Source organism: Bison bison, unplaced genomic scaffold (genome assembly GCF_000754665.1).
Source record: "Bison bison bison isolate TAMUID 2011002044 unplaced genomic scaffold, Bison_UMD1.0 scf7180017864302, whole genome shotgun sequence".
Taxonomy (NCBI): Eukaryota; Metazoa; Chordata; class Mammalia; order Artiodactyla; family Bovidae; genus Bison; species Bison bison.
Window position 1 is genome coordinate 4,160,056 of NW_011494874.1, and position 23,233 is coordinate 4,183,288.

Here is a 23,233-nt window from a genome sequence, read left to right on the forward strand (position 1 = left end):
TTGCGGTGTGGGCTGGAGAGATGGGGGCTGCTGCAGCTGGTGGGGGGTGTGATGAGGCATCTGTTGTTTCCCTTGGGAGTACAGATCCAGGATTTGGTGGCAGATGTCTAAACGAGAGGCAACAATTGCGTTCCTCACAAGGTGATGTTTTAAAATCCCCCCATGTCCCTTGCAGCTGTGATGCCCCTACAAGGACCATTATGCCAGGTCGTATCTGTATTAATAAATCACCCATCTCTGGTGTGCGCAGCACTGGTGTGCATTTTCAGTTCACCAAAACAATGTGCTTGGACAGAATTAACACTCTATATTAGAGAATTTAAGTAAAGAATAGTTTGCATGTACCTACTGGGGAAAATCCATTCTCGGGACTCAAGGCTCCCAGGGAAGAATGATCAGCCTGCAGAATACTCAGCAAGCCCCGTACCTTCCAAAACATCCACAGGGACGTCTTGCACGAACTGCTCCCACCATCTCCTGTACATGGGTTTGGAGGTCCATTCCTGTATTTCAAATTTGCACAAACGTCCCGCAAGATACATCACCGCCACTGCTATGATCTCTGGTTCCCACTGTAGTGACAAGGTCGTGCAGAGACTAGTTCAACAAGAAAAAGAGGTGACTTGACTTGGATGATCAAACACTTATGACTAACCACATGCATGGAGATTAGATGCTGTATCCAAATGTCTGTTTGCTTATATACCCCTATACATGATCAAACACAGTATTATTAATTAGCAAGTTTTTAGCCTTCTAAATGTACTGAAATGAGTTACTTAACTACAGCTACTAATCTGTCTGTTCCTTAAAGAGGCAGAAGAATTCCAGTACATTCAGAAACTGATGTGCCATGAAATACGGGTGAATTTAAGTTCTTAAGTGGCTGGAATCCTGGTGCTGATGCTTCTCCTCACGTGAGGCAACGCTACTCGTGGGCATTTTGTTCCCCATACAATACCTCATTAGATCTCTGGGCTACAAGAACATCAAGGCTCTAGAATCATCACAAAAAGTATAAAACTGCAGATACATACTCTGCAACTTTTCCAAAATCAAATGGATTTAAGTATTTACTTGTCAAAACTCTCTGGTATATTGTGTTGGACTTCTGTTTCAAGCCGGTGGTAAGGCTTCAGCATCCTGTACCACCATGAAGTAACAGGTTACCCCTCTGCTGGGAAGCAGATGACCTGGATTTTATTTAACCGCAGCTCTGCTGTGTACTGGGCCCTAAGGCTGGGGCAAGTCAGTCTCCCCACTACAAAATAAGGGGTTCGGGTTAGATGACACATAAAGTCCCTGCCTGTTTGAAAACACCGTGATTAAACCCATGTGAACACATGTACCTGTCATTGACGAACGTCCATGCCATTTGAACCAATTTTTGAATTTTGTTTTTGTCACCTAGAGATGGGAAAGAGAAGGCAAATTAGTAGCAACAGAAAGAAAAAACAATAAACAAGAGGCAACGAGTACTTATTTAAAGCCTACCACGTGCTCAGCAGCAGTCCTAACACGCAGCAAAGAGCTGCTGCCGGGGAGCCAAGGCCAGATGAGCGGGCCCAGGGCCTGCCTCTGTGCTCCTTCCGCACAACCCACACCGAACCACCATTTACGGGAAACCTGGCTCTGAGGCTGATTTTATTAGGCTATTTAAAAAAATTCTGACTCATTTTCCTGCCTCATATCACTTGGCAACTGGATGACAGAGTCTGTTTATACATAAAAGGAAACAGCATTAGCAGCTATAATATGAATTGTCTGGCAAGCTATGGCCTGGGTACTTCACACACTGAACTTTCTGCTTTTCTATCTTGAAAAGTAAAATCTTGAGTGTCATCAAATTATTATACAGATGATTTCAGAATGAAGAGGTTCTCCTCACCTTTGAGCTGTTTTGCATACTTGAGCAGGAACTGGTACGGGTGTTCTACCTGTAAATCGAACTTTATGGTCTGCAGTAAGATTCTCTCCAGAACCATTACTTCTTCCTAAAAATGAAATAACAAACACTGGGGTAGTCATTTCAATCACAGGTCTGAACCAGCATTAAAAAAGTGAGCTTTCCTTTTATTCTCTCTCCCAAGTTCTATTTTAGAAACTATTTTTCATTCCCTTTCTCTTCTCTCAGGCCTTTAACATGCTCAGGAGACGATATAATTCTCAAAAGAACTACAAGTAGGAAAACAAAACAATCAGAGTTAATTTTTAAAACTATTGGAAACAAACATTCTCAGAAATGTTATTACTTTCAATACACACGAGCCCCCTTTACAAAACAGATATTTACTTTATAGATACATTAATAAAACTTGGTTTCCTTCCAAACTTCCATTAAAAAATGCAATCTTTCAGGCATTTACACTGAAAATTTTAAGCAAGAAAGATTATAACAGTGACAGCTTCATGGATACCTGGACAGTGAATTGTACCAGTTAAAAGTGTGTGTGTGAATGAGGCACATCATTACTGTGTTTTAATCTTTCACCTTCCTGAAGCAGGCTTCCCCAATGTCATTTATAGAATAAATCATCATTTTCTCTTTTATCAAACAACATCCTAAGCTACCTATACATACACACGTGTGCTCACATACAATCTTTTTTTTGTTCACTGATCTGTTTGTCTATTTCTGTACCAGGACCAAAGAGATTAAACATCAACAGTTCAATTATTACTTCTCTTTTAAAAAACGTTTCTTGTTTTTGCATGTTCCCCCTAACACCTGCATTTTAATATCGTTTTATTTGGTACTGTTCTAGAAAAAATGAAGGCCACTATGTTCTGATTGGGAACTCACTGATTTATATAATGGACCTCTTAATTACACTATCTTCCTATTTTTATATAATGGACCTCTTAATTACACTATCTTCCTATCAAAAATTTGTTTATGAAAATCTTCTTTCTAGTCCTTTCATAGTTCTAAAGTCTCCCAGCCCCAACATGGTTTTTATAAATTTCTTTTAAGGTTTATTCCTAGATATATTATTTTACTGCTGTTATTGTAAATGGGATCTCTTTTGATTATACTTCCTAACTAGTTAATAAACAGGACCCATAAATACAACCGCTGTACAGCCTGACTGAGCACTTACATTAAGACAGTTTCACATAGTATTTCAATTGTAAAATACTATCAATATGCTCTGTGTGGCAAGAACAGTTAGAATCACTTGTTTGAGTTGAAGAAGAGAGGGTTTTCGAGAGACTGACAATCTCATCGTTAACAGTTACATAAATCTGTTAACTCTGGGAAGAGAAGCCATGTAGATAACTGGTTTTAGGTTCAAGTATGGTGTCAGTTCACAGGATGCAGAGAATTCTATCAAGAGAGTTACTCCAGATGGCAGGGCAGGCAGGGCGAATGTGCTTCCACCCAAGTTTCCCAAGTGTTCTCTCAGGAAAGTTTTTTCAAGTCTTAACACTTTTATACAGTATGAAAAAAAAAAAAAAGATGCCACCATCACTGTCTCCTCCACCCCAATCCCTCAGCATTTTTGCCCCCACCTGTTTCCCAGAAGCGTCACAGTGTCCTCTAAATTTGGAAACACTCTTTTAACAAGTGTCCAGACTGTAGGCCATGCAGCATAGTATTATGAGACAGCTCAAGGCCTGGCCTCCCTTTGTGTTTCAGATACTCAATTAAAGGGATAATTACAGGTCTGGGTGCCAACATCATCCCTCGGGGAGCTTTCCCTCGGCCCCACACTACTTGTCTGGAGCACTTGTCTGGAGCACCTGCCTGGGTTCCCAGATGGAAAGCCCTCACCACACCTTTTAATAACCTTTCACACCATTTATCACAACTCATAAGCAGATCACTGGCTATCTGAATATTTGATTATAAAATCTGTCCCACCGCTCGACTGTAAAATCCATGCGAGCAAAGGCCATGCCTGTTTTGCTACCCGTAAGTGTTGGTCGCTCAGTTTGTGACCAACTCTTTGTGACCCCATCGATTGAAGCCTACCAGGCTACTCTGTCCATGGGATTTTCCAGGCAAGGATATGGAGTGGGTTGCCCTTTCCTTCTCCAGGAGATCTTCCTGACCCAGGGATCGAACCCAGGTCTCCTGCACTTCAGGCAGATTCTTTACTGATGGAGCTATGAGGGAAGCCCTACTGCTACCTATGTCTAGTGATGAACACAGAGCCTGGAACAAGTGTTTGTCGAGTACATGAGATATTAACGAAACAGGGAGAAATCACACAGTTCGGGCCAAGTTTATTAGGACATGATTCAGGACCCTGTTTTTCTTACGTGCTCACGTGGCCTCCCTCCAATCCGCCCTCCTCTCTTCTCCATCGAGACAGCGCCTGTCAGTGTCCTCACCACTCCCAGACCCAGGTTCTTTCCTTCGGCCCCGACACCCAGTCAGGCAGAGGGAGACTGTATGTGAGAAAGCAGTGTGGGCTACAAAGCCCCTCCACCCCGTGGGTCAAGCTGGCCTGCCTCAAAAGCTTGATGAGCATGGCCACTCCCCACTTGCTGGCTTCTGGGCACTGAGCCCAGAGAAGGCAATGGCACCCCACTCCAGTACTCTTGCCTGGAAAATCCCATGGATGGAGGAGCCTGGTAGGCTGCAGTCCATGGGGTCGCTAAGAGTCGGACACGACTGAGCGACTTCACTTTCACTTTTCACTTTCATACAATGGAGAAGGAAATGGTAACCCACTCCAGTGTTCTTGCCTGGAGAATCCCAGGGATGGCGGAGCCTAGTGGGCTTCCGTCTATAGGGTCGCATAGAGTCGGACACGACTGGAGCGACTTAGCAGCAGCAGTAGCAGGGCACTGAGCTGCAGAACTTCTGCCTCGCTGTGCCTAGTCAGGGTCTCAGGTTCCTGATGTGCTGGTACAGGGGGTTAAGGTCGAAAGTAGAAGAGGACTCCTCCAAAGGTGTCTTGGACAAAACACACCAGTGGCTGCAGCGTCCAGGTCTTTGCAACTCCCCCCAAGTAACCATGGCTCGTGAGCCAGAGGGTCCTTCTGCCCCTGTGATCAGACCTGACTAAAGTACAATCCATTTCTACAAAAGTCTCTGTGCTCCATGAAAATCAAAAACCTATGGCATCAGAAATATCCGATGCTACATTACTTTCATAAAATACATTTTTGACCGTTGTTAGTTATGAATTTCTCATAGATTCACATTTTTATAAACAGGTGAACGGATTTATAAATAAGTTCAAGGGACAGGGTTACCCACACTGACAATACTTACACAGAAGACCACCATTTAGCGCAAAAACAGGATGTGCAAAAGCATTCTGGCCTCTGTCACCTCCTTGAAGCGAGAAGGAAAACTAACAGACACGTGTTTTATAATCACACACAGATTCTGTGGGGTGCAGGGAGGGTGACTGCCATGGGAAGCAACACCAGCTGACTAGGAGAAATGGGGCCGTGGGTGCGCCAAACATCTGTGTCTGGGTCAGCTCTGCATTTCTGTGATTCTTAGTTTCTCCCCACAATCTCAGTCTGTCATTTAGTCTACTGAACGTCTACTCTATCCAGCCAGGAGAGAACACTAGGCACCAGGCAGAACAGACAGGGTCTGAGCTCTTACAGACTACAACTGAGAAAAGGAATACTTTGTGTGTGATGACCTGGTTAAAAAAATCTACATTAATTATGAGCTGTGATAAATGTCATAAAGGATAACTCTCATCAGTGCTATAAGGACCATAATGGGAGATCCTGACAAGAACAGGGAAGAAGGAAAGCTGCTACCAATCCCTGAAAATGGTCTTTTTAGAAAATAATAGAAGAATGTGTACAATTATTTTGCCACCATTTCCTGACAGTAGCAGGTGTTGTGGGAAAGGGACAAGATGGATAGTCTGTTAATCTGGGTGTCTGCAAATGTCCGTATCTTCCACCACTCTTGGGAAGCAGAAGACACGCAGCACGTGTACATACAGCACCTGTACTTTCTTCTACCCAGAAGCCGGCTAGAGATGAACCCGAGAAGCCAAACTGCTTCTGGGCCTAAGAGTGCTAATGGCCACGAGAGAACTCTGCTCCTACCGCTTCCGTGTGCTGTTGCTCCTGAAGGGCTCCGAAGCCAACAAAACACATCAGTGGCTGGCACCTAAGGGTAGGGTACGTTATCCCCGCTGCTTACTCACAGAAGCAAGGAAGAGCGTCCTCTGTATAAGGGCCTCTTAAGGATTCCAGGGACTGGCAGACACTGGGGCCACAGCCATTGTCAACACAAGGAACTCTGCCTTAATGCTGCCCTGAGGAATCAAGACCTGAGCACAGGAAGTTATGATTCTTACCTTTGGGTCATCTCCAAACTGGCCAAATTGTACATCATTTAATAGACTCCGTGCTGTTTTGATGATATCTTTACATTTTTTTGGTGTTTCTTCTACTTTCCCAGCCAGAAAGAGACAACAAGCTCCTGTTACCTAAAAGGAAGACAAAAGCTCTTGATCTCACTATCAAGGCTCACCCAGAAACAGAAAGATTTGGGGCCTTCTCAACAACCGGGGCGCCTCCCTTCCTGCCTTGCTCTTCTCATTCACAAACACTAGGGCACTCTAAAAGCTTGAAGCAAAGTCCACATACAAACATTCCACCCTGCGACCTCCAATTTGGCTTCACAAATTATCTTAAATACAGTTTTCTGAATAAAATGCCATGTAAATCATGTAGACGGAAGAAGTCATAGAAACAAACTTTCTTTTCATGCTGTGCTCTTAGAGACACTGCCTCCCTGCCCAGTAGCCTTGCTAGAGAGCGTTCACCCCGTACCACGGCCCAAGTTCTCCTTCCTTCCTCCTGCTGCCTGACTCCAGGCCCAGCTCCTCCATCACAGCGACCTTCTCACTGCTCTGTCTCCAGCTTTCCTTTGCCTGCTTGCTCTTCTACGTGCCCCTCCATTCACAGAATCCTGACCACACGTAACACAGCAGTCAGGTGCCATGCTGGAGTACAAAGTGGATCCTGACATGGTCTCTCCTCTGAGAGTATCACAAACTAGTGAGGAAGAGATGTGTGCAGAACTGAGTAAATCTCAGCAAAAGGAAGAAGCCCCAGCAGACTAACTTCCTGTTATGTCTAATTCAGTCTTCTTCATAAGACTCTCCCATCGTGTCAGCTGACCTACTAAAGTCACAGTTCCCCGGTCTGGAATTCAAGGCCCACAGTAGTCTAGCTCGGACTACTTTCCCACCCAGAGTCCCACCATGCCCTTCCTGCCCACGGGCCTCCTGGCTGGCTGCACGCCTCTCCCAGAGCTTGGATCAGGCTGGTTTCTGGTGGATGACTGCTCTATCTATCTCAGCACAGCAAGGTCCCACTCACTGCCAAGGCTTGACTCCGGGCTGGCCCCTCCTCCCTGGCATCTCCCCCGATTTCCCCAGGATGCAGTGAACCCCTCCCCTGGAGCGCTAGCCTCTGGTGCCTCTCCAACGGCCTCGCTCTCTACGTGTGCTTCGTACTCATCAGATCAGCTGTCCTGGACCGGAAACTACTGGAGGTGGAACCTCCACAGGGCAGGTTTAAAAAGTAACTGAAGACTCACTGACATGGAACAAAGAACTCCTAGGCCATCTGGCCTTTGCTGGGTCTCAACCGTAAGGCCAATCTTATCTTGAGAAAAGTAACAAGCAAGTAAGCACACTAAGAACTACACGATTATGGCTCATATCGACCTAAATAAAAAAGTCAAAAAATATTTTAATAGTTAGTTGGGAAAAAACAAAGTTTGAACTTGATTTTGTTTATATGTAGTATGTACTGTAAAAAAATGAATACTTCCTGGAAAATATAATAAAAAGAGAGGCTACAATCTGTCCACTGAACTATGCAGAAATAATAACACATGATAAAGAATTACAATATAATTAAAATACTTACATATCTTGGAAATTGCTTGAAGGAATGGAACATATAGAAGCGATGAAAATAAATTATTCCAGTTGCCAGGGTGTCATAGTGTCTGTTGTTCTGGTTAAGGACTTTGGCCAAGAGTTATGTCTTCATTAAATGCAGAAAAACAATAAAAGTAAACAGTAACAAGAGAAGTGGGAAAGCAAATATTATCAGTGACAAAGCAGGTGAATGGGCGTCTCGAGGTGTCAGGACTGTGGTGCGAGCTGCGGCTGTGCTTTAACAGTGTGCGTGCTATGCGCTCAGTCGTGTCTGGCGCCCTGCGACCCCATGGACGGCAGCCTGCGAGGCCTCTCTGTCCATGGGATTTTCCAGGCAAGAACACTGGAGTGGGTTGCCACGCCCTCCTCCAGGGACCTTCCCAGCCCAGGGACTGGACCTGCATCTCCTGCACTGGCAAGTGGACTCTTCACCACTGAGCCGCCTGGGGAGCTTTCATAAGGCAGGGCTTCACTATCCTTAGATACACTTCATCTGCCATCAGTGGGTGGGTGCTACTTTCCAGACCGGTGGCCGCAAGCTCAGTGGCTCTACACATTTAAGTGGCAAAAAGGAAACAGAAACCCCCTAAGGAGCCAGGCAAATCTGAAGTAGCATTTAAATAAGAAAGATATTTAAAAGCTGTTTTAGTCAGGAATGTTACTCTTTCATCTATAATGCCTAATTTAATTCTTGGTGGTGGTGGTGATGGGGAGCCCATCCATTGTAGATTCCAGAAACAGGATACAGTCCCAAACGTGTGCCCACATCAAAGATGAACCGTGCCCCTTCTCGGCGGTACCGGGCCTCAGTGGCTGGATCAAGTCCTTCTAGCTGTGAGGGTGTATGAGCCAAGTCTTTTTTATCCCAGTACCAACATGGTTTTGTGTGGTCCAGGTTTGCTGAGGTTACTGAAGGGCTTGAATTTTCTTTATTCTCCTTCATTTATTGAAGTAGACTTGGTCTTTCCAAAAGACTTTCGGAAAAATGTTAGAATCCTGAGAAAAAGAGAAGAAGTAATGTTGGAAAGGGATACCTCACATTAAACAATCTCCATTATTATAAACAATCTACAATCATAGATTTGTACTTGATAAAATTTCCAATAGAAGACACACTACTTATCAGCATTTAGAAGACCAGGCTCATCTCCAAACACAATTCAACACTTAAGTGACCTGTAGTATGATAAATCCCATATTTCACAGCTTAAAAGGAAGAGCATTTGTCTCATTTCTTTCTGCCTTTCTTCATTAGACCTAGCTCCCTCATGCTGGTCTACATTCTGTTCTTCAGTAAAAACTACGTCTGTCCTAACCCCAAAGACTTATGCTCCAAAATTATCCATTTCTTCCATCTAGCATCCAATCAAATTTTCCCTTTTTTAGTTTCAGTTCAGTTCAGTCGCTCAGTCGTGTCTGACTCTTTGTGACCCCATGAATCGCAGCACGCCAGACCTCCCTATCACCAACTCCTGGAGTTCACTCAGTCTCATGTCCATCAAGTCAGTGATGCCATCCAGCCATCTCATCCTCTGTCATCCCCTTCTCCTCCTGCCCCCAATCCCTCCCAGCATCAGAGTCTTTTCCAATGAGTCAACTCTTCCCATGAGGTGGCCAAAGTACTGGAGTTTCAGCTTTAGCATCAGTCCTTCCAAAGAAATCCCAGGGCTGATCTCCTTCAGAATGGACTGGTTGGATCTCCTTGCAGTCCAAGGGACTCTCAAGAGTTCTCCAACACCACAGTTCAAAAGCATCAATTCTTCGGCGCTCAGCCTTCTTCACAGTCCAACTCTCACATCCATACATGACCACAGGAAAAACCATAGCCTTGATTAGATGGACCTTTGTTGGCAAAGTAATGTCTTTGCTTTTGAATATGCTATCTAGGTTGGTCATAACTTTTCTTCCAAGGAGTAAGCGTCTTTTAATTTCATGGCTGCAGTCACCATCTGCAGTGATTTTGGAGTTTACTTGATTCCATTTAGGTACTTTCACTTAGAAAAGCCACCATACTGGATGAATTAATATCTGAACAAGCCACTGAACAGAGCAATGTAGATCAAATGGGTGTAGTGATCTGGGGTGAGAGGGTGAAGGGAGGTGGTCTACAAGTGAGAGAAGTACCTTTAAATTTTTCTTGCTTTCTCATCCTCTTCTCTTTCATTCAGAATGAAGAAATTCTCTAAAACCTCTAAGCTGAGAAAAGAAAACAATAAATAAGGATTCTCACCTAGAGATCATTGTAATATGTAAATTATTTGTAAATTGGATCAGAAAACAGGAATTTTCATACAGGGCAGACAAAAGGTTCTAAAGAGGCAGCTAGAACCAGACTGGTCTGGTTCAGCAAGAAAATAGCATCCGGGCAGCCAGGCTCTGGAAACCTAACTTCTGGAAACCCTACTTCTGGTCGGAAAAGCGACAGGGGGTGGACCGCTCTCCTTGCACCTGCGAGCTCTAAAGAGAATGTGGTCTTCCTCCAACAGGAAGAATGAAGTACTACCTGGAGACAAGTAATCTTCTTGAACTAATTTTACGCTCTGTGTAACTGAACTGGGCAATGGATGAGGGCCAGGGGAGACTGGTTTACTAAAGCTTCAGTATATACGAAGAGCTCAAAATCAGATGCTTAGCAAAAATCAAGAGTTGGGTTTTTTTTAATCTTTGATCTCATTTATATATGTGTGTGTGTCTATCTATATGTTTTCTTTGCATTGAAAAACTTGATCTTCAGTTGTACCATTTATATATTTGCTTTATCTTATAATATACCCAGAAAATGGTATATATATCAGATGTCGTACTGAGAGATCATTTCTCACCCATCAGATTGGCAAAAAGCCCAAAAGTTTGACAATATATTCTGCTGGCAAGGCTGGAGAAAAGCAAGTAATCTCACATGCTGCTGGTGGGGGTACAAAACGGAACGAACGACTCTCACAGAGGGGAATTTGGCAATATGTAACAAAATGGCAACGGCATCTGCTCTTTGATTTAGCAGTTCCACTTCCAAGTATCCACTCAGACAATATCATCACAGATAGGAGACAAAGGTGCACAAGATCATTCAAAGTATTGTTTATAACAGCAAAAACTGTAGACAATGAAATGCCCATCATTAGGGCACTAGCTGAATAATATGGTACATTAACACAAATGGCATGCCATGCAGCTATTATGACAGATTGAGAAAGATCTTTAATTATGGGTGTGGAGAAATTTCCAGGATCAGCATACATGGTTACTAACATTAGTATGTATCTATGTAAGAAAAGACGGGAAGTAAGAATAGAGATCTTTACTTAAAAAAAAAAAAAAAACTAATAAAAAAACTGGTTACCAATAGGGAACGGGAGAACAGAATGTAAAGAACTGGGATGGGAATGAGATTTCTCTGAGTACATCCTTTTATAAGGCTTTCACTTAAAAACAACAACTTTTTATTTAAAAATAATTTTACATTTATAGAATAGTTGTAAAGACGGTTGTAAAGATGAATTTTCATATATCCTAAACCAGCTTCCCTTAAAAAAAATCAATTTTGGAAACTTACTAACTACACTATATAGCCTTGATATGGATTTTTAATTTTTCCAAAAACTTCTTTTCCATTCCAGGATCTAATCCAGGATGCTACATTGCATTCGGGGGCTCACATTTCCTTAGTATCTTCTAATGTTTCTCATGTTTTCCTTGTTTATCTTGACCCTCCTAGTTTTGAAGAGTACTAGAAGCTAATAACTGTCTTGATTTAGGTCTGTCTGATATTTTCCTATCAATAGACTGGAGTTCTGAGGAAGAGCGTCATAAAGTGCCCTTCTCATCACACCACTCGAGGAGACAGTGATGCAGAACGACTTGCTTTACTGCTGCTTTACTGTGCTCATTTGTTACGATGGGGTCTGCCAGCTTCTCACTGTAAGTCACTATTTCTCACTTTCTATCTTCTATTCTTTAAAAGTGAGCCCCAAGGTCCAGGCCACACTCTAGGGTAAGGGAAATAAGGGAATTAAGCGCCACTGCCTGAAGGAGTTGTGCTGAAGAATGTGTGCGGACCTGTATCAAAACTACTGCAGTATGAATGGCTACATCTTTGGGCGGGCGTGGGGATATTTTGCAATGCAAAGCAGTATGCAAAGTACCTGTTTCTCCAGAAGTATCAGCTATTAATTTTAGCATTCCTCTGAGGATCTTGCCTGCAATTTTTACTGTGGTGTTCTAGTAATTTCTATTTCTTTCCTTCCTTCAACATCACTTGGAGTTCTTTTGTAAGAAAGATTTGTTCCTTCTCTCCCTCATTTATTTAATCATTTATTTAAACAAGGATGGGCTCATCAATACTTATCTTATTCTTTGAGTTATAATCCCACCACTACCATTATCTGCTGCTCCCACTGGTCCAGTTTACAGCCACGGGAAACAGCTCTTTCAGGCTAGCTCCGGAGTCCTAAAAGTCAAAGTTACAAAAGGACTCAGAAGCCAGCCTTAAGAGCATTATAGTATACAAAAAGAAAAGTAAACCCATTTTAAGTGTAGAGCTTATGAATTTCACAACACGAACATGTTTGTGTAGCACCATCCAGATGCTAAGTAGAACATTACCAAAACCCCAGCAGTTCTCATTCCTCTCCTAATCACCACCTCCGGAAAGATAACCACCGTCTTGACTTCTGTTCCCATCTGATAGTCTTTCCTGTTTCTAAAGGATGTGGAATGAGATACTATCACTCTCTTACGACTGGCTTCTTCTGCTCAGTACTATGCGTGTGGGGCTCGTCCTTGTTGCATTCTCATCATTACACAGCAGGGGTTTCAACCTGGGGTGAGCTCGCCCCCAGGCACGTGTTTTGGCACATGCACGCGGCAATGTTTTGGCGGGCCTATCCTAACTGGGGGCTGCTGCTGGCATCCAGTGGCTAAGGTCATGAATATAGCTGAGCACTTTCCTAACGCACAGAAGAATCTCTCACAACAAGGGATTAACTGCACTGAAGCTGACACGCTCTGCTGCACAGTATTCTATTCTGTGAATATAATGGTTTTCTATGGAAATAGATGGGGAAACAGTGGAAACAGTGTCAGACTTTATTTTGGGGGGCTCCAAAATCACTGCAGATGATGACTGTAGCCATGAAATTAAAAGACGCTTACTCCTTGGAAGGAAAGTTATGACCAACTTAGATAGCATATTCAAAAGCAGAGACATTACTTTGCCAACAAAGGTCCATCTAATCAAGGCTATGGTTTTTCCAGTGGTCATGTATGGATGTGAGAGTTGGACTGTGAAGAAGGCTGAGCGCCGAAGAATTGATGCTTTTGAACTGTGGTGTTGGAGAAGACTCTTGAGAGTCCCTTGGACTGCAAGGAGATCCAACCAGTCCACCCTAAAGGGGATCAGTCCTGGGTGTTCATTGGAAGGACTGATGTTGAAGCTGAAACTCCAATACTTTGGCCACCTCATGTGAAGAGTTGACTCATTGGAAAAGACTCTGATGCTGGGAGGGATTGGGGGCAGGAGGAGAAGGGGACGACAGAGGATGAGATGGCTGGATGGCATCACCGACTCAATGGACATGAGTTTGAGTGAACTCCGGGAGTTGGTGATGGACAGGGAGGCCTGGCGTGCTGCAATTCATGGGGTCGCAAAGAGTCGGACACAACTGAGCGACTGAACTGAACCGATTGTGGATGAACACTTGAGATGTCTCTGGTTTTTAATTATTAATAATCGTAATAAACATTCGTAGAGCAGAGGGAAACTGGCCAGTTGCCTGAGGGGACAGACATCTCAGCATATCTGTAATTTATTCACAGTACACTAGTTGGGAGTCTTTAAAACATAATAAAATAACAGTTCTCCATGTTCATTCAAATATTTTCCTCATATTCATTCAAATATGTCTCTATATTTATTCAAATGTTTTCTGCACATTTACTATGAGCCAGGCCTCAATGACATGACAGGAAACAAGAGAGGCAAGCTCTCAACCCCACCAGAAGCTTACATTCTAGGCAGACACAAAGAGAAACAGATATGTCAGTGTCTGTCAGGGAGTCCCAGTGTCAAGGAAAACAATAAAGCATGGTAAGTGGGGGGAAGTGATGCCTCAGGGGCAGTTTAGAGACATGCTGAAGGAAGACCAGTCAGAAGACTGTAACAGCTGCTGAAACTATGCCTAACCAGGCCTCGGCCCCACAAATGGCCTTGGGAGAAAGACAGGCATCACAATTGGCCACGAGGCAAAGAACAGCAAGAGAGGACTCGAGTTTACTCTCAGAGAAGGGTAATATTGAAGAGAAAAATGGGGAAGAGAAAGAGTTTTGTTTTTTAAATTGAAGTATAGTTAACAAAACTCTTTCTCTTCCCCATTTTTCTCTTTAACATTACCTTCTCTGAGAGTGAAGTTAATTTGGGCTTTCCTTGTGGCTCAGCTAATAAAGAATCCGCCTGCAATGCAGGAGACTTTGGTTCGATCCCTGGGTTGGGAAGATCCCCTGGAGAAGGGAAAGGCTATCCACTCCAGTATTCTGGCCTGGAGAATTCCATGGACTGTATAGTCCATGGGGTCGCAAAGAGTCAGACACGACTGAGCGACTTTGACTTTCAGTTAATTTACTATGTTTTAAGTGTGAAAAAAAAAGTTGGTTTCGATAGAGGAGGGAAAGAATGTGGTTCTATAATTACTAGATACTTGTGCAGAAATAACCACCAGACCCATAAACAGGGCTACTGAACTCTAGAAAGGATTCATCTACTTGGGATTCACCTACATAGACGTGACAGGTAACATCATGTTCATAGACAGAAGGATGGAGCGTGAAGACAGGGACACAACTCTGAAGAACTTTAAGAAGCAGGAAGGACAGAAAGGGAAGGAATGGTCAAAAGGTAGGGAAATTTCCACCCTTAATTACATAAGAAATCAAGGGAACACCAGCTTTAAGTAAGAGGCACTGCTGCTGCTGCTGCTAAGTTGCTTCAGTTGTGTCCAACTCTGTGCGACCCCATACATGGCAGCCCACCAGGCTCCCCTGTCCCTGGGATTCTCCAGGCAAGGACACTGGAGTGGGTTGCCATTTCCTTCTCCAATGCATGAAAGTGAAAGGCAAAGTGAAGTCGCTCAGTCGTGTCCGACTCTTAGCGACCCCATGGACTGCAGCCCACCAGGCTCCTCCGTCCATGGGATTCTCCAGGCAGGAGCACTGGAGTGGGTGCCATTGCCTTCTCCAAGAGGCACTAGCCAACAGCAACAAATGCTAAAGAAAAATCAAAGGACAGGAAAAAAGAAAAGGTTACTAGGACTGGTGGTTAGTTATGAAACATTAAAAATTCAGTGTAGTGGTGGGTGCACAACTCACTGACTTGTACCTTTTTAAATGGGTGATTTGTATGATACGTGAATTGTTATCTCAATAAAGCAGACATATACACGTGTAAATAGAAGAAACTTTCTGGAGGTGCAGTAGGGCAGAAGGAAAACTGTATGGGTGATAAAAAATGAACAGGCTAAAAAACAGGTTATTGTTTCTTCAGCATAGAGGAGAATGAACGATGTCGGTAGCCAGAAGGAGTCACTAGAAGAGGCTGAGCAAGCCACTGCGTGGTTAAGGGGCCAAGAGATAATAAAAAGCCTAGGGATAATTAAAAAAAGAGCTTGCTTTTTCTCTGAGACAGAGGGAAGGAAGAGTGTGAGAAAGATATTTTAAAAAATCATTTAAGGGGGAGAAAATAAATCATAAGACAGCATCTCCATTCTCTTTGGGAAGTGCCAAGACTTCTGCTGGGAAGAGAGGGACAGAGTGGAAAAAAAGGATCAGGAACAGTCCACTAGGGATTAAATAGGGATGGAAAAGAATTCAAACCCATTTTACCCTGCTGTCATCGCCAAAACCCATGCTAATAATCTACCCTATGTGCTGTTAGACTCCAGGACAGGATGAACAGGCGTAACACAGAGAAAATAAGTCACATAAACAAAATAGAGACAGTCCTCTAAATCAGTCACTCCCGAAACAGTTCCAACCTCGGTTCTAGAAGCCTGTTCCCTATTACTCTTCAATTTTTTTTTTCCACAAGACTCTAGAGTTCTAAATTTTCTCATTAGCAGTTCATGACTACTGTGAAAATGATGGAGAGATTTATGAGCTCCATAAAGTAAAATTCTCTCTGTAAACAAGCGGCATGTTAAAGCATTTTAACAACATCTTTCAGGAATGTGCTTTAAATGTATCACTTTAACTGAGAAAAGATTAAATGCATTTTCAACATTTAGAATTATGGATACTTACAAACTGGAATCAACTATAAAGGTCACTACTCAATTTTCTCTTCTGGTACACAGACTGCCTCTAAACAGTAACGTTTGGTCATTCACCTTCAATTCGCCATTTCCACTGGGACCTTAATAGTTGACAAAGCAGCCTACGGTATTGCTAGGTATCAATAACTGGTTTTTACATTACTTTTGCATTAACCTTATATTGATTTTTATCTGTTCTATTCATCCCCGGGATCTGGTACATAAATGGCGCAGAATAATGAATGAAATCTACCTTTCAACAACTTTGTAGCTCCCACCTAGCCGCCTAGGCCTTGAAAATACCTTTCCCTTATCTACTGATTGACTTTGAAATATGTGAAGACAATTTTTCTTTTCCTTTCTCTTTTGGGTAAAGAAACAGCTCTGTTTTCTCAATGTGGCTTTTAGTATTTCAAGAGCCTCCCTAAACATTAGCAATCAATGTGGAAAACAACATTCCCCATATGATCTGCATACTATGAGTGAATATACTAATATTCACCAACATGCCCACTGTGTGTCTGCCAAGTTGCAGCACGCCCGCAAGCTATGCTTTCTTATCCTCACAATTTATCCCTGAGAAAATGGAGCCAAAGAGACATGAAGCAACTTGCCTAATTCCACAGTGAGTAAATGGGAGAAACGCAATTTATCATTAGAGCGAAACACCACCTTTCCCCTATCTGGGGAAAACTTTATAGTTCACTTCTGTAAATGGAACATTACATCATACAACCTTTTTTTTTTCTCCCAAGTCAGGTCTTCATCTCAAACACACACACAACTAAATTTTTGTGAATTCAGTAATTCTTGGCAAATCTGCATCTTGTTAATTTTGGTTTGTAAGTTCAGCCTTTAAGAATGAGTTGAATCTAAGTGTCATCTAACAAACTTCTACTACAGATTTTGAATACATTTATTAATCTGAGAAGCATGCCTCATATATTTAAAGTTGGTAACAAAAAAAAGTGCTAACCAGAGTGAAAGCAAGACCAGAGAGCCCTGCAGCTTTATCTCCAAAGAACTCTTTTCAAGTTGACATCAACCTGTTGATCAACATTTGTGATTTGGTAATTTGAATGGCTATAAATCCATCTAACCAGACCTTATTCAGTGTACATTTACCTCTGGTATCTATTACATGAAGTGGGATTATGTTCAGTGTTCTTAGGAAATTATCCCCCATCAGTCTAGTAAACTTGTAACAAAAGGAGATATGATTTGTGTCACTAGCTTTCTTTTAATGGAAGCTCCCCCAGTTTGGGGCTATGAGCCTACTTTTCCAAATACTCAGAAACTCTTTTTGCTCATCCTCAAGATCCTAATATAGATTAATAATAAGCTCTGGAGTATGACTTCGATGGTGGACTGAAGGACCTGTGCTCAGCTTCTCCTGCAAGAACACCCAAATTTGCAACTAGCTGCTGAACAACCATTGACAAGAGAATGTTGGATCACACCAAAAAAAGATACTCCACATCAAGGGCAAAGGAGAAGCCCCAACAAGATGGTAGGAGGGGCAAAATCATGTTTAGAATCAAACCTCATACTCGCCAGAGACACTGAGAGGGCACAAACAAAACCCTTGTGTGCACCGGGACCCGGGGCCGCACAAGAGACTGAGCCAGACCTGCCTTTGAGTGTGTGAGTGTCTCCTGCAAGGTGTGGATTAGGAGCGGCCGCCGTGCGGACAGGGGCTCTGGCTGCAGCAGAGCCGGGAGGAGCAGCGTGTGGCCTAAGACCTCTTGGAGGAAGTTGCCATTAGCCCCACCGCAGAGCTGCTGAGCAGATGACCCACAAACTGGAAAACAATTATACCAAAGAAGTTCTTGCACTGTTGTGAAAGTTCTAGGCCCCAGCAGATTTCCCAACTTGGGGATCTGGCAAAGGGACTGAGAACCCCCAGGGAATTTGACTTTGAAAGCCAGTGGGATTTTAATACAGAACTTCCACAGGACTGGGGAAACAGACTCTCAGAGGACACAAACAAAACCTTGTGTGCACCAGGACCCAGGAGAAAGGAGCAGGGACCCCACAAGGGACTGAGTCAGACTTGCCTGTGAGTGCCCAGAAGTCCCTGGCGGTCGCGTGGGTTGACAGTCAGGGGCACTGAATACAACAGTCCTGGGAACTGCAGGGTGCTGGCCTAAGTCCTTTTGAAGGAGGTTTCCATTAGCAGTTTTCCAATTACTGCTACCACAGTTTGACCTCAGGCCAAACTAGCAGAAAATTGGATTAAAGATATACTGAGCATGTCCCATGTAGGACCATGCCTTGCAGGGCCACCTAAGACAGATGGGTCATGGCAGAGAGTTCTGACAAAATGTGGTCCACTGGAGAAGGGAAATGGTGAACCACTTCAGCATTCTTGCCTTGAGAATCACATGAACAGTATGAAAAGGTAAAAGATGAATTCCTCAGGTCAGTACGTGCCCGATATGCTACTGGAGAAGAGCAAAGAAATAGCTCCAGAAGGAATGAAGAGGCTGAGCCAAAGTGGAAACAACGACCAGTTGTGGGTGTGACTGGTGATGCAAGTAAAGTCTAATGCTGTAAAGAACAATACTGCACAGTAACCCAGAATGTTAGGTCCATTAATCAAGGTAAATTGCAAGTGGTCAAACAGGAGATGCCAAGAGATGCCAAGATCAACATTTTAGGAGTCAGTGAACTAAAAGGGACCGGAATGGGTGAATTTAATTCAGATGACCATATATTGACTACTGTGGGCAAGAATCCCTTAGAAGAAATGGAGTAGCCATCATAGTCAACAAGAGAGTCTGAAATGCAGTACTTGGGTACCATCTCAAAAATGACAGAATGATCTCTGTTAGTTTCCAAGGTAAACCACTCAGTATCACTGTAATTCAAGTTTATGCTCCAACCACTAATGCCAAAGAAGCAGAATTTGAATGGTTCAATGAAGACCTACAAGACCTTCTAGAACTAACACCAAAAAAAGATATCCTTTTCATCATAGGGGACCGGAATGCAAAAACAGGAAGTCAAGAGATATCTGGAGTAACAGGCAAGCTTGGCCTTGGAGTACAAAATGAAGCAGGGCAAAGGCTAACAGTTTTGCCAAGAAAACGCACTGGTCATAGCGAACATCCTCTTCCAACAATACGAGACAAGACTCTACACATGGACATTATCAGATGGTCAATACTGAGATCAGATTGATTATATTCTTTGTAGCCGAAGGTAGAGAAGCTCTATACAGTCAGCAAAAACAAGACCGGGAGCTGACTGTCGCTCAGATCATGAACTCCTTATTGCCAAATTCAGACTGAAATTGAAGAAAGTAGTGAAAACCACCAGACCATTCTGGTATGACCTAAATCAAATCCCATATGATTACACAGTGGAAGTGACAAATAAATTCAAGGGATTAGATCTGATAGACAGTGCCTGAAGAAATATGGACGGAGGTTCATAACATTGTACAGGAGGCGGTGATCAAAACCATCCCCAAGAAAAAGAAATGCAAAAAGGCAAAATGGTCATCTGAGGAGGCCTTACAAATAGCTGAGAAAAGAAGAGAAGCTAAAGGCAAAGGAGAAAAGGAAAGATATCTGAATGCAGAGTTCCAAAGAACAAGGAGAGATAAGAAAGCCTTCTTAAGTGATCAATGCAAAGACATAGAGGAAAGCAATAGAATGGGAAAGACTAGAGATCTCTTCAAGAAAATTAGAGATACCAAGGGAACATTTCATGCAAAGATGGACAGAATAAAGGACAGAAACGGTATAGACCTAACAGAAATGGTATGGACTAACAGAAGCAGAAAGTAATTAAGAAGAGGTGGCAAGAATACATAGAAGAACTATACAAAAGAGATCTTCATGACCCAGATAACCACAATGGTGTGATCACTCACCTAGAGCCAGACATCCTGGAATGAGAAGTCAAGTGGGCCTTAGGAAGCATCACTATGAACAAAGCTATATACCATCTGCTTTTAAAAAGCAGAAACATTACTTTGCTGAGAAAGGTCCATATAGTCAAAGCTATGGTTTTCCCAGTAGTCATATAAGGATGTGAATGTTGGACTATAAAGAAGGCTGAATGCCAAAGAACTGAAGCTTTTGAACTGTGGTGCTAGAGAAGACTCTTGAGAGTCCCTTGGACTGCAAGGAGATCCAACCAGTCCATCCTAAAGGAAATCAGTCCTGAATATTCATTGGAAGGACTGATGCTGAAGCCGAAGCCCTAATACTTCAGTCACCTCATGTGAAGAGCTGACTCATTGGAAAACACCCTGATGCTGCGAAGATTGAAGGCTAGAAGAGAAGGGTACGTCAGAGGATGAGATGGTTGGATGGCATCACCGACTCAACAGACACGAGTTGGAGCAGGCTGCAGAAGACGATGAAGGACAGGGAAGCCTGGTGTGCTGCAATCCAAGGAGTGGAAAAGAGTCTGACGTGACTGAGGCACTGAACAACAACGACAACTGGCTCTAGCATCCAAAGCCATTCAGTGGTTCTCTGCAAAAACTGACACATTTACTGGACTCCAGTATTTATCATTAACTGCACTTTTAAGATTCCTCAAGTGTTATGAACAATGATTTCACAATCTTATCTGTAAATATTTTGGTATACTGTTTATTTGACCCTGAAAATACGAATCAGATTTAATCCAATTAAGTATTCTTTATAATCACTATTCCCTTGACCTTAATCCTTCCCGGTTTTGTCTTGACCTAGTTTTAGGGAAAGAAATGGCAACCCACTCCAGTGTTCTTGCCTGGAGAATCCCAGGGACGGCGGAGCCTGGTGGGCTGCCGTCTATGGGGTCGCACAGAGTCGGACATGACTGAAGCGACTTAGCAGCAGCAGTTTTAGAGAAAACAGAAAACATTTTTTCTTCTGTATTCTTACCAAACCCATTGCTTTCAAATATAATCTCCTGTGGGGATAAACGAACAATTTATTTTGTAGGCCAAACCATGACCATTTTTTCTTTGTGACATTCAATTTTAGAAATGATGCCTAAGACATAACAATCTCATTAACAATTAGAATGTTTCTTTATTGCCTGTGGGTGCAAAGTAAGTTCCATAAAATGGAACAAATGTTTAACATGCTTTTATGCAAGAATCAACTAATGTTTTTCAACAATGCATCCCAAGATAATCGAAGTGACACACACACACACAGAAGTCGCTCAGTCGTGTCTGACTCTTTGCGACCCCATGGATTGTAGCCCACCAGGCTCCTCGGTCCATGGGATTTTCCAGGCATGAATCGAAGTGAAACAACAGTTAAAAAAAAACAAACCACTAACATTACACACCAATGGTAGTCATTCCAAATAAACCAAAAAAATCTTGGATAACTATTATATTCATACTATTACATTCATAGTCAACAGGCAGGCATCTAAGAACACTAAGATTCTTAACCAGTCAAATATCTATGAATATCGCCACTACTATCAGCATCCATGCATTCATTCCATGATAGCTCAGTTGGTAAAGAATCCGTCTGCAATGCAGGAGACCCCGGTACGATTCCTGGGTCGGGAAGATCCGCTGGAGAAGGGATAGGCTACCCACTCCAATATTCTTGGGCTTCCCTCGTGGCTCAGCTGGTAAAGAATCCACCTGCAATGTTGGAGACCTGGGTTCGATCTTTGGGTTGGGAAGATCCCCTGGAGAACCGAAAGGCTACCCACTCCAGTATCGTGGCCTGGAGAATTCCATGGACTGTATAGTCTGGGGGGTCGCAAAGAGTTGGACACGACTGAACGACTTTCACGCATTCATCAAGCAATATGGACAGATTATCCTGGCAGTATTTTGGGTGCTGAGGATAGAGCGCTTTGTGCAGCTCTCACTCTAGTAACATCACTCATACAAACCGTCATCAGCGCTAAGATTGCAAGGCATGGTGCTAGGTATCTCTAACGAGCGAATTAGAGCTACCCAAGCATCATCAAGTTTCCATTAAAAACATAAAAAGACCGCTTTCAACCAAGTGCTCTGAGCAGTCGTTCCTAATGTTAGAAGATTTAGCGAAAGCTCCGTTTTAACTGGCAGGCCAAATTTCGGGAGCGTTAACCACCATGTTTTGTGCGGGTAATCTGAGAGCTCTGAGATATGCCTCTGGACTTAACACCTCAACTTTTAAAGAACAATCCCTCCAGTAACAAACCAAACAACCCTGGAGAGGATCTGTAAGCACGACGCGAACGGAAGAACGGAGCTATTAATAATCGCGGAAGTGCGTTTTCCTCATTCCAGTCCCACCTTCTTTGCAGCGGTCTTCAAACTCCGAAGTCAGAGCATCCTAGCTGTGGAACAATACGCAAAGACTCAAGCTTTACCAAGGCTGGGACCGGCACACTGCGAAATGACTGGAAAGATGTGGACAGTCTGCGGATATATCGCTGAGTGTGTGAGAGTGCATAAGACCCCCTGCCCTTTCTCCCTACTTTCCAAGAAGTCCCTGAACCACAACCGCCTTTCATTTCGTGTGTTGCTACCTGCTCTAGAGTCCGAGCCAGGTTCCCTGACCCGCTCCTGGGCCTCAGACCCTCTCTCCGAGCGCGTCTCGGAAGCCGCAGCCCCGCCATCGCCCGCTAACTTTGATTCGCACCGGGGGGTAGGGGAGAGAAGCGGAATCCAGGAAGAGAGACTCCACCAGAGGCTGGAGGCTGGTGGCCATACCCTAACCCGACCTCCAGGTACGCGGGACTTAAGTGGCGCTGCCCGAAGTCCGTCGCTCACTCACCCCTCGCCTGAGGTAAGCCCCTTAGCGACGTCTCTCCTTGCTGACTGCGGCCATCTTGGACGTGGAATGTCGGGGATGTACGTCATCACGCTGCGTCTATGACGGAAAAAAATGAGCGACCGGAGGAAAGCCGGTCAGCCAATGAGAAGAACTTAGCGCTCCAAAAAGAGGAAAGAGCCGCCAGTCTCCTCCGGGCCCCGCCCCCCGAGTCGGCGGTCGCGGCGTGAGGAAGGAGGGGCTCGCTAGAGGGCCCATCCCGTCGGTCCCGCCCCCTGGAGGGTGGGGGTTGGTGGGGGAGAGGGAATTC

At 43.6% G+C, this 23,233-nt stretch overlaps 1 protein-coding gene across 1 annotated transcript in view; it reads right to left on the reverse strand.

The window, feature by feature from the left end:
• CCNK (cyclin K) overlaps window positions 1-22,998 on the reverse strand; it is a 32,083-nt gene extending 9,085 nt beyond the window's left edge. The window contains exons 1-8 of the mRNA XM_010851429.1: window positions 22,927-22,998; window positions 8,633-8,882; window positions 7,873-7,954; window positions 6,288-6,419; window positions 1,889-1,994; window positions 1,350-1,407; window positions 428-597; window positions 5-107 (exon numbers count right to left, since the gene is read on the reverse strand). Of these exons, the coding sequence (XP_010849731.1) occupies window positions 5-107; window positions 428-597; window positions 1,350-1,407; window positions 1,889-1,994; window positions 6,288-6,419; window positions 7,873-7,954; window positions 8,633-8,829 (848 nt within the window). The 5' untranslated portion in view covers window positions 8,830-8,882; window positions 22,927-22,998. The remainder of the gene's footprint in view (window positions 1-4; window positions 108-427; window positions 598-1,349; window positions 1,408-1,888; window positions 1,995-6,287; window positions 6,420-7,872; window positions 7,955-8,632; window positions 8,883-22,926) is intronic.
• Window positions 22,999-23,233: the final 235 nt, after the last annotated feature.